At 31.8% G+C, this 10,940-nt stretch overlaps 3 protein-coding genes across 4 annotated transcripts; 2 read left to right on the top strand and 1 right to left on the bottom strand.

Moving 5' to 3' along the window:
* Positions 1 to 45: 45 nt before the first annotated feature.
* LOC110993068 (signal recognition particle 14 kDa protein) lies at positions 46 to 1,038 on the bottom strand. Its single transcript, XM_022259153.2, has 3 exons — positions 878 to 1,038; positions 733 to 805; positions 46 to 660 (listed from the first exon to the last, which is right to left on the bottom strand). Exons 1-3 carry the CDS (start codon positions 899 to 901, stop codon positions 437 to 439), a joined length of 321 nt encoding a protein of 106 aa, XP_022114845.2. The 5' UTR covers positions 902 to 1,038; the 3' UTR covers positions 46 to 436.
* A 358-nt stretch (positions 1,039 to 1,396) lies between these two features.
* LOC110993080 (mitochondrial amidoxime reducing component 2) lies at positions 1,397 to 5,930 on the top strand. 2 transcript variants are annotated; one of them, XM_022259171.2, is made up of 8 exons: positions 1,397 to 1,598; positions 2,137 to 2,362; positions 2,502 to 2,646; positions 3,022 to 3,116; positions 3,451 to 3,565; positions 4,157 to 4,362; positions 5,131 to 5,205; positions 5,676 to 5,930. In XM_022259171.2, exons 1-8 carry the CDS (start codon positions 1,589 to 1,591, stop codon positions 5,803 to 5,805), a joined length of 1,002 nt encoding a protein of 333 aa, XP_022114863.2. In that variant the 5' UTR covers positions 1,397 to 1,588; the 3' UTR covers positions 5,806 to 5,930. The 2 variants fall into 2 exon arrangements, with proteins under 2 accessions (XP_022114863.2, XP_045485387.1); XM_045629431.1 differs by lacking the exon at positions 1,397 to 1,598 and adding an exon at positions 1,870 to 2,032 and having other exon boundaries at positions 5,676 to 5,929.
* Positions 5,931 to 6,531: 601 nt separating this feature from the next.
* Positions 6,532 to 10,922, top strand: LOC110993060 (mitochondrial amidoxime reducing component 2-like). The gene is made up of 8 exons (XM_022259144.2): positions 6,532 to 6,858; positions 7,359 to 7,584; positions 7,915 to 8,059; positions 8,515 to 8,609; positions 9,064 to 9,175; positions 9,530 to 9,735; positions 10,124 to 10,198; positions 10,388 to 10,922. Exons 1-8 carry the CDS (start codon positions 6,846 to 6,848, stop codon positions 10,515 to 10,517), a joined length of 1,002 nt encoding a protein of 333 aa, XP_022114836.2. The 5' UTR covers positions 6,532 to 6,845; the 3' UTR covers positions 10,518 to 10,922.
* Positions 10,923 to 10,940: the final 18 nt, after the last annotated feature.

The raw sequence follows: 10,940 nt of genomic DNA, 5'->3' as shown, positions 1-10,940 counted from the left end.
AAAGTCAGAATATTGGACTTATTTAATAGAAGTAAAAGACATCAATATCCAGATATATTTATAGTTTTCATAATATTAGGAAGTGACAGTCTTTTACCAGCAGCCATTAAGGCAAGACTCCAACTCTTCATATCTCATTTGAGAGAAAAGCACATTTAATGGACCTCCACCCGTGGCTCTGATGATGGGCATGATCAGTTGTCGCCTCTTTGCTTAATCTTAGACTCAGTCGATGTGAAATAGATGCTGCTTAATTGGGCTGCCATTGCCTTTCTTTCTAGTTTTAAATAAATTGGAGAGTGCATTTTGTAAATTTTTGTACATCTTTCTTTTCAATAACTTAGATTTTTTAACTATGACACAGCCCTTACTAAACATGCCTCTTTGCTTCATCTTAGACTCAGTCTTTGAGACAAAGATAGTTTATTATTTAGCTTTATTGAGCTGCCATTGCCTTCTTTTTTGGCTTCTTCAACCTTTTTAAGCCATTGATACTAGTTTTTAATAAATTAGAGTATGCATTTGTAAATGTTTCTACATCTTTCTGTTCAATAACTGTTGATATTTTTTTACTATGACACTGTGCCCTCACTAAACATTTGTACTCAGGATTTGGAATAGCTAAACCACCCTTAGGATTCGGTGCATTACGACCATCGTCTGGAAAGGAGAAATTCATGGTGGTTAATATGGATTAAATAATATTGATAGAAAATAAAACTGCTAGCTTACATCTTTTCATTGTCACTGTTACTGATCCTGTTGTTCTTGCATTCTGGAACAGCTTAGTGAGCTCATTTAGAAACTAAAACAAAATAATTATTACATACTATTTCAGAAGTAATGATAAAATTTATCATCAGTACAAATTTCTTACCTCTTCATTATTTAATAAGACCATTTTTGATAAAAAAATATTTTTCGATGACTAAAATTTTCGGCTGTAACCGAAATTATTATAAAAATCAATTAATAATTTAATATTTAAATACCTAGCTGATTTAAATGTGGTTTTAAATTTAACACGAATGCAACAAAATTCCACACGTTAACTTTATGTCATTGTCAAATTGTCATTATCACACTAGCCTGTTTGTCGTTTAATCCACAGACAATGAATATACGTATTACGTTTTGAAGTGTCACGAACAATCTTACAATGAAAAAAATAATCATGAGAAACATTTTCATATTATGCTTATTCATGTTTTTTTAAGAATTTGATGTTATTTAATTATATCAAAGATTTCATTAGATTTTAGAGTTTATTATTTATTTCAGATCTAATATCAGTAATTATTAAATTCCCTGAGTCCATTAAATTGGAATTATTTTCAATTGATAAGATGCAAGATAATCCGCAAGGCACCATTTTCAAGAGATAGAGTAACATCTTGATAGAGTATTATATTCTATGATGCATTATGTATATAATACATAATATGTACACCAATACATACGTACCAATTACTAAGGAGCAGCAGTGTGTTGGCGTAGAACACTTATATATCCAGTTCCAGACCTCATTTTATAATTTAAATTATAATTTGCTTGTAATTGCTATCATAGTATTGTTATTAGCGAAGCCATGTCCCAAGGTGAGAATTTGTTATCTGTTATTTAAATATGCGGCCTATGATAAGCAGGTAGGGTTTATATTTTTATAATTGATGTTGATAAAATATTAACACTAATATTTATACAATAGCCATGGATACAGTTCAAACATTTTTTTAAAGTTTTTTTTTTATACTATAATAGAAATTTCTCAATTGTGAATTGTAAATGCAATCTGAGGGTATATACAAATGAGTAACATGTATATAAATAAGTAACGTTATCTTAAGTAAAAATAATAATAGCTTTACATTCAATTCTGAAACACAAATTCATTCCACTAAGTTTAAATTCTTGATACTAGCTAAGTATCTTGTTATTTCATACTTGAAGTAAACAGATATGTACTTCATCAGATATTTATTATGCTGAGAATGATTATAAAGTCAAGATAATGTATGCTTAATATTGGAAGGTTTGTTTTGTTAACATTTATCTATACAAGTATATAACTTGTTAACATATATTATATTTACATAAGTAGCAATAACTGTGGTATAAGACGATAACCAATTTTAGCAATTTACGTAAGTACCGCGGTTGGGGTTGGCGTTATTGGCGGATTATTTCTATCATATCATATATTTAAAAAGGGACAAAACAAAACTAAAATTCCCGATCAATGGATCCCAGTGGGAACCTTAAAAAACTTATTGGTGTATCCTATAAAATCTTGCGCGCCGATTATATTGAACACAGCAGAATGCTCTTCATTGGGTCTGAAGGATGATTGGATGCGGGACAGGTATGTTTAGCAATATTTTTAATAACGAAACTTTTTCATTGAAACTATTTGTTAAATTCTCATATTTATACAAAAAGTAAACACTCCAGTCGAACATTTTTTTTTCACAATTACTTACCTACGAACTTTATTTTTTAAGGTTCCTAATGGTAACTGATTCAAATTATCATTTTCTAACGGCTAGAAAACATCCGAAACTTCTTCTTGTGCATTCATCGTTTGAGAAATCTATTTTAACCTTAAAGCACAAAGATATGGAACCACTTAGAATTAATTTGGATGAGGTACGTCGTTTATTTATTGTATATATAATCTTAAATAGAAAAAAAGTTGGTGTGGTGGAAACACAAACTGCACACAGTTTTTCTGTACACCAGGACGACTAAATTGTACCATTTATATAACGTATTTTATCAAATAACTAACGAAATATAGAGTTTTTTTAGTATACATATTTTTAGAATATTAATAAATAATTACTGGCTGCGCTTAGCGGATTTTTATTTTCGGTTTTATTCTCGTGAGTTTGGTCGTAGCCTTCCTTGATAAAAGATTTACCACAGAGACCTATTGGCTTTTTGAAGTTACAGGTTTATAATGGGTCGAAAAACTTGTCAGTTTTTGCATTCACGTCTAATTTTACGTAATGCTATTTACAGGTTATTGAATTACAAAAGCCCAAATATGGTGATGTTTGGGGTACAAAAGTTCCGATTCATGACTGCGGTTGGGCTGCAAGCGATTGGTTTTCAAGGTAGCAATCAAAATAAAACTAAACTGTATGTTGTGATAGGAATTGTCGGTATTAAGGTCCTAAATTTTTTTTAATTACTATTTGAAAAAAAAAACAATTCTGTTTTATAGATACTCATAGACATGTTAATTATAAATAATGTATTAGATAAAAATAGTTTTGGTTAAACAACAGAAATTCCCCTCAAAGGCCGGCAACGCATCAACTAAAATTCAAAAGTGTCTTTGAGCTGCGATGACTGCCCCTTTTTGGGCGTCTCCTTGGCTAGTTTGAAAAATAATATTTTTAATGAAACCACAATGTAAGCTGTTAAAGTTATGCTAAATGCTTCCAGATTACTCGGTTCCACAGAAAACCCGATGAAACTTGTATTATACGCTTCGAAAAAAAGTCGTAAACTAGCTCAAAGTCATTTACAAAATATTTACAACTTTGGAAGTGAAGATACGGTATCTATAAAATATTTTATTACTAATAAGTAATAACTTTAAATAATTATTATCGAGAATTATTTATAACGTCCAGCAGTGTTGGCCTAGTGGCTTCAGCGTGCGACTCTCATACCTGAGGTCGTAGGTTCGATCCCCGGCTGTGCACCAATGGACTTTCTTTCTATGTGCACATTTAACATTTTCTCGAACGGTGAAGAAAAACATCGTGAGGAAACCGACATGTCTTAGATCCAAAAAGTCGACGGCGTGTGTCAGGCACTGGAGGCTGATCACCTACTTACCTATTACATTTAAAAATGATCATAGAACAGATTTAGAAATATGAGGCCAAGACCTAAAGAGGTGGTAGCGCCACTGATTTTTTTTATTGATTTACGTATCTACAATGTCAATTTGTTCTTATAAACTTAAATGAAACATTAGGTATTTGTCTCTTTATCCTTTCTTTGAAAAGGTTCGTTGATTAGACTAGGTAAGCAATTATTGCTTTCCTTTCGAAATTAAGAAGGACTTACGTGTACAGATTTATAAGTAGTTTTATTTAATACATTTTGATAAATTAAGGTATATTTAAATATTGTATTGCAGGGCGTCTTTAGCGACGATACAACATACAACTTAATTAACGAAGCATCAGTAAACGACTTAAAGCAAAAAGTCCCGAACAGCGACATATCTATTCGCAATTTTAGACCTAACTTCGTGTTGACCGGAGCTAAGCCGTTTGAGGAAGATAATTGGAGATTTATTAAAATTGGCAGTGTTGTTTTCGAAATTATTATGCCCTGTTTCAGGTTTGTCTGTGTGGCCCGTCCAAGTATTGCGTAAGCAGATTTACTGCTTTATCCCCCTCCCCTTACTCTTGTCAGCAAAAGTAAGCGAAGCTCTCAAATATAAACGTATATTTTTGTAGGAAAGCATAGACAATGTTTCAAAAGTAAACAATCACTGTTGACGTAATCACCAAAACCAAAATCAAAGACCCCCCCCCCTCCTATCGTGCTTGCGTTATACTTGAACGGACCCTGTGAAGTATTAAACAGGCCTCTTTAAATTATGGTTTCTCTTTTTAATAGATAACTCGACCTTGTTCAATAAAGTATGTAGAAATATTTGACATGTATTCGACACTGGATTATACTGTACTGTGGTGAGCCGACAATTTCTATACGTGTACTAGAGAATCCGACAGACGTCTTGTACACACGTCTTACATACAAAAAAATCGAAAAATGTAAATCATTCTTATCAAAATCTGTCCAGCAGCTAAGAAGTTTATTACGAACACATGCACATAATATATATTATGGGCTTATTTGTGAATCTAAACCTTCCATGTCGCCACCCAAACGCATTAAAAGAAATCATTCTAATCGGTTCAGCCGTTTAGGAGGATTTCAGTACACAATACACACACATACAAACAGTAAATTTAATATACATATAAAGATTGATAATTTCTATTAATTCTTTGTTCTTTGTTTTATCGCTGCCTTAACACAAACGTTGTTTCGACGGGCCGACACAACAAGCATGTTAATTATTACTAAAAACAATTTCAGATGTGTGCTTACAACAATTAATCCAGAAACAGGTGTGCATGATACTAACTCAGAGCCATTGGAAACTTTGAGGAGGTGAGATTGAATTATTTTGCTGAAATTTCGTACTTAATAAAACCAATAAACATAGTCTTAATAATCTCTTTGTTTGAAAGTATATGTTTCGTGCATTCTAAGCTACTAAACTGAGGTGATTGAATCTAAATTCCTAAAAGGAAATAGACTTTATTGTAATACGAGTATGTACTTTAATTTGCTGGGACTATATTCCATGGGATGACGAACCACCTCGTGTCGCAGGAACTGAACCGTTCGCATAGATTCTTCTGGTATATTCTGTATTTGGGGTCATTAACTGGGGCAGCAGTCATCTCTGCCACGTTTGTTTTCTACTCTAGTCGTACCTGGACGCCCCATTTGTGTTGCGTGGTGGGCTTGCTGACACTATTTATATTTACCATTGAATCAATTATTGGTTTGCAATCGAACCCAGGCATTGACTAAGTTTTTAAAAAGCTAGTTTGTCACTTTACTATCTATTCTAGCTATCGCCTTCACGAAGATCCGCAAATTCGTAAATCAATTGGCAATTCACCTCGAATGGGCGTGCAAATGGCACTTCGATCCCCGCCTGGTGGAACCGTTAATCTAAACGATCCCATTTACATTGCTTAGGGGAAAGCTTCGGACTCATAAGTCTCCACTCTCGGAATATCCAACTGATTGCATGAAATTGTAAAAAATATTTGATATGTGTCAATTTTTTTTGTTAATTAGTACTTTGTTCAATAAAATATGTACGTTTAATAAGTCTTTATGTTTATATTTTATCCTAAAATAAAATATGATTTTTAAATGAATTATTTAATACCAATCAAATAAGTGGTATATCCTGTACATATGAAGATAGAAACGTATAATAATAACGTAATATATAACCATAATTATGTACCAAAAAGCCACGCCAATAATATTGTAGTTAATTATAATTAAATTGGTAGATGAATGTTTTTATTACTGATTTTATGTTGTCTAGCATAGCAAGGCGACAAACTTACAAAATGAGTCTATATTCTTATATAAAATTAAAAACTGTCTACAGACAAACATTCGTTATTTTACTGTTAATATGAAATACAAATTAATTCCAAATGTTACATTAGTCGATAGAGTACCGTAGCATTCCCTTAATATCCGACATAATATAATATACATGATATAACTTGTACATGCAATGAATGTCAAATGAATAAAAACAATAAGATAAGACGTGTGTAAATATTTTTATCTGAAACAACATGAGAAAATACCTACTATTCATGATAAACAGCGCTACAGTGCAGTTGCATAATTTTCTGTTATATTATTATCTATCAATATTAATATTTTTTTATATAATATTAAGACAGATTCTCGAAATAATTGATTGTTATATAAGAGTGATGGGATTGTAAGCAACGATAAAACTATTAAACCAAATCAAATTGTGAAAACAAATATAAAAATACTGCAGTTATTTTGTCACGTAATACAGCTGTTTCGGTCAACATTAATTCTATGTCCATGTGCTACGCGTATCTGTCAATTATTATAAACGTCAATACTCTACAATAAATTAAGTGATTCTGTCATCTGTGTTTACTATTTGCTTGTGTCACACTTGCTCACGTTACCTTAACCGTGTGTTAAACATTTTAATTACATCGTAAAAGGCAATGTCAAATCAAGGTAAGCTACAATTTCAGCGTAAGATTGGTTTAACAAGATTGATTTTCATTGAAACAGATTTAAAATAGAGTGGGCCATAGACTACGTCTGTAGGTTCTATAAATTATATCAGTTATCCCGTGCCTAATTCCTTTTATTTGACATTAAATAACTTTTTAATTAATTCTAAGATGTAAAATCAAGGTTATCTGATCGCAATACTGTTTTCTCCTAGATTCTATTTAAGAATAGAGGTTTAGAGGGCCTTACTGTTATTATTTATATATTATCCTGTTTACATTTTTTTTCTGAAAACCTTTATAGTTGCTAAAAAAACATTGAAGCCAGGAATATTTTTTTTAATTGTAATTATTATTAGCAATGTATTGCTAGATTAATTATGTTACTATTTATTTTATACACGCTCCTCATTATGCTAAATTATTTGATTCCATTCCACATACAGAATAGGAAACCCGAACTAAAAACAACATACTTACATTAAGGATAACTTTCAATAGGTACTTACGCTAAAGCTGCAATAGCGTCAGCCGGCGTTATCGGTGGCGCATACGCAGCTTATCAGCTGTATAAAGAGTTACAAAAACCAAGTTTACCCGAAGAATGGACTCAAGTTGGAACCCTTAAAAATATTTATGCATACCCAATAAAATCGTGTGGTTCGATTGCTTTAAATACTGGAGAATGTAGTCTGCTAGGTTTGAAGAATGGTTGGTTAAGAGATAGGTACGTGAACTTATTTGTATTTCAAGTATATCCAGTAAGATTTATAAAGAACATTACTAAAAGAATTACCTACTTGCAATGATTTTAAAATGTTTTAAAACTTCCTGCCACCTTGACCAGTCAGTTTGTCTGTCAACTTTCTGTTGTCAATTTCTAAGATGTACTCAAAACGTCGAATTATGTAAATATTCCTTACGAAACGTATAAAAATGAAGCCATCCATGATTAATCAAGTTTTTTTGAATTATTATAAAAAAAATCACATAAGCTTGTCCAAAAATTTATATTAAATACAATATATCGAAAAATCATCACTTTTCGCTTTCACAGAGTGTTGATGGTGGTAGATGACAAGAACAACTTCATAACAGCAAGAGCCTTTCCAGAACTTCTATTAGTTCAACCGTCGATCACGAATTCAATTCTCACTTTAAACCATCGTGATATGGAACCGGTATCTGTGAATTTAGCTGAGGTGATTGATTTCACTTATGTAATAATAATCCAGTGGCGCCACCGTAAAATAAAACGAGTCTTTGCCTGAGACGTCTGCATCTGTGTCTTAAGCATAAGTCCCTATCATAGAGTAACTTCTTATATAGGAGATGGTCCCTATGGATTAGATAGCTTCAGTTTGTCAAAAACTATTTCACAGAAGTGATAGGATCGTGGGGCTTAGACAAGATGCCTTAACAGAATTTGGTGACACAGACTGTAATTTTCATACAATTTAAGTTTTCGACTTTCTACATACACTACTGTTAAAGCATCTTGACTAAGGCCGCTGTAGACTGTGAATCTTACCCCAAGACCTACGCTTTGAGTACCAACACGTTGAGTGCGTAATACGTACATAGAATCTTAATAAAATAATATCTTAAAGTAGTAAGTAGTAGTAGTTTTAATTAGTACTTTTTTTACACATTTAAGGTGATAGCCTTACAACCCCAGAAGAACGCTACAGTATGGTCGGTCTCTGTGCCAGTACATGACTGTGGCTGGGAAGCTGCCGAGTGGTTTTCAAGGTACGTTTTCGCAAGTGAAAAAAAAATCAAATCAACTTAATAAGGAAGACAAAATACTTTTAAAACATTCTGGCATATGGGCTATGTACGCTCTAATCTATTCGTCGATAAAAAGTTTTTCATTAAGAAAACGGTTATGTTTTTAAACTAATCTGCAAGCCAAGTTTCATGAAGTTTTTTAGTAGTGGATCTTATAGTGAATCTTTAAATAATGTCGTTTTACGTCTCGCATTTCTAAAGTGGGATAGATAATTATAAGAAATGAATACTTCGAATTACCAATACTCCTGTAATAATAATAATAAGACATATAGCTTTTTATTCAGACCGACCAAAGTAAATACAAAAACAAAAATGATTATATTAAATTAGATACCTATTAGAAGAAAAAAAATACTACTGTACGAGTATATAAATAAAATAATATGCTACCTAAAGATACTTATTATTGCAGGCTATTAGATAAATCAACTACTAACTACAGGCTCGTGTATTACGCATCTCAAAATAGCCGCAATTTAAGAAGCACTACAAATAAAATTTACAAGTTTACGAAAAACGATACGGTATGTATATTGTCATATAAAGTATTATATTATATAGATTATAGACTATAGAATATAAGGCAGACAAACTTCTCTGTACTTCATATGTTGATGATACTGTCTGTAACTGTCATCATCAATCACTAATCATTGTTTCACGAGGACGTGCACCAATGGGAATACGTAAACAATTTGGAACAAATTTAAATTTAATTAAAATTAGAACTCCAACCGGGAATCGAACCCGATACCCTTCACCCAGCAGACACTTAATAAGACCGGTAGGCTAATAAGGCTCTTGAACTATTTCATACCTATAATGTACCCAATAACCGTTAATTATCCAGATGAAATAATCATTAAAACTTTTTAAAGGGTGCCCTACCAGATGAAGTTCCCTTTAATTTAATAAACGAGGCCTCTGTGGAAGAACTGAATGGAAGATTAAAGGACTGCCAAGTGACGCATCGTAATTTTAGAGCCAACTTCGTGTTAGACGGCGCTAAAGCTTTTCAGGAAGACCAGTGGAAGTTCGTCAAAATAGGAGATAATATATTTGAAATCATAAAACCTTGTACGAGGTAAGTATTTTTATTAAATCGGTAGATGAGACTCAGTCTAAAGGTATTATTTTCTCGAATACAGTCTGTATTCGAGAAAATAATACCTTTCCTTCGATTAATACTGAAATAAATGTATAGACATAGACATAACATTTAATACTAACAAAACGCATACATAGAAACACCCAAAATAACAATAATCAAAGAAGAAAAAAAAGAATGAGAGATAAAAAAGATTTTTTTAAAGAACAAGGTATGCTTTATGTATATAATCTAGCATTATGCTGAAGATTTGTGTAACATAAAATTAAAAAATATTTGAAGATGTGATATAAAAGATATGAACCATCATTTTTTGAAAGAAATGTCAAATATTTCTGCTAATTGTAATAAAATTTATGCACAGATGTGTTTTGACTACCATTGACCCAGAAACTGGAGTACGCCACACAAAAGCGGAGCCATTGGAAACATTAAAAAGGTATATTTTGACATCATGACTTAATATCCATTCACTTTACAGATTCTTAGAATGTTTGGTGTTTATGTGTGATCCGCCAATAATATAAATGCTCGATCTTAGGTTTAAAGACATTTATATGCTAAAGATCTTTTTTTCAATATAATCTATGTTACTATACATATTTATATAACTGTAATAAATTTGCAGCTACCGTCAAATAGAAGATCCTGAAGTACGCAAAACGGCCGGTAACTCACCGCGTATGGGAATACAGATGGCGCTGCGCTCTGGTGGTGGCGGACTTGTGTCTCTGAACGACCCCATTTATGTTGCCTAATGTCATATTTTATCATGTATTACATTTTAGATACTTTTGGACATTTACCATAATTATTCAACTTTGTTTGTTTAAATTTAACATAGTTAACTAATTTGTAATTTAATGTATAAATTGATTATCTATTTTTATTATTAAAGTCAAGTAAATTAAAAAGTTAAATATTTATCAAACAATTTGTTTAATTCGTAACCGATTTCTAATAAGGTGATGTTCTAAATTTAAAATTTAATTATCTTTGTATAACACATGTTTGCACACAAATTTCCCAGACACTAAGTCATCAAGACCCTCGATTTGAATATGAATTATACTACCTCTGAGGAACATTCAAATCCAAATTGGTTTATTACCTTACGCATGGAGGAGTTATATATTTATATTATAAGGGTATGATAGGCAATGCCAGTTCTTCTTACCCGC

Source organism: Pieris rapae, chromosome 1 (assembly GCF_905147795.1).
Source record: "Pieris rapae chromosome 1, ilPieRapa1.1, whole genome shotgun sequence".
In the NCBI taxonomy this organism is placed as follows: Eukaryota; Metazoa; Arthropoda; class Insecta; order Lepidoptera; family Pieridae; genus Pieris; species Pieris rapae.
The sequence above is the reverse complement of the archived record's forward strand: the minus strand, read 5'-3'. Positions and strand labels throughout refer to the sequence as shown.

What these genes read in the sequence shown, in the direction of transcription:
- LOC110993068 (XM_022259153.2), bottom strand. Translation starts at nt 901, where the DNA reads ATGGTCTTATTAAATAATGAAGAG. An exon ending in TCTTATTAAATAATGAAGAG is followed by an intron (nt 806 to 877) that starts GTAAGAAATTTG and finishes ATTTTGTTTTAG; the next exon opens with TTTCTAAATGAGCTCACTAA. An exon ending in AACAGTGACAATGAAAAGAT is followed by an intron (nt 661 to 732) that starts GTAAGCTAGCAG and finishes TCTCCTTTCCAG; the next exon opens with ACGATGGTCGTAATGCACCG.
- LOC110993080 (XM_022259171.2), top strand. An exon ending in GCAAGCGATTGGTTTTCAAG is followed by an intron (nt 3,117 to 3,450) that starts GTAGCAATCAAA and finishes AAATGCTTCCAG; the next exon opens with ATTACTCGGTTCCACAGAAA. An exon ending in CCATTGGAAACTTTGAGGAG is followed by an intron (nt 5,206 to 5,675) that starts GTGAGATTGAAT and finishes TATCTATTCTAG; the next exon opens with CTATCGCCTTCACGAAGATC.
- LOC110993060 (XM_022259144.2), top strand. An exon ending in TATCTGTGAATTTAGCTGAG is followed by an intron (nt 8,060 to 8,514) that starts GTGATTGATTTC and finishes TACACATTTAAG; the next exon opens with GTGATAGCCTTACAACCCCA. An exon ending in AGTTTACGAAAAACGATACG is followed by an intron (nt 9,176 to 9,529) that starts GTATGTATATTG and finishes AACTTTTTAAAG; the next exon opens with GGTGCCCTACCAGATGAAGT.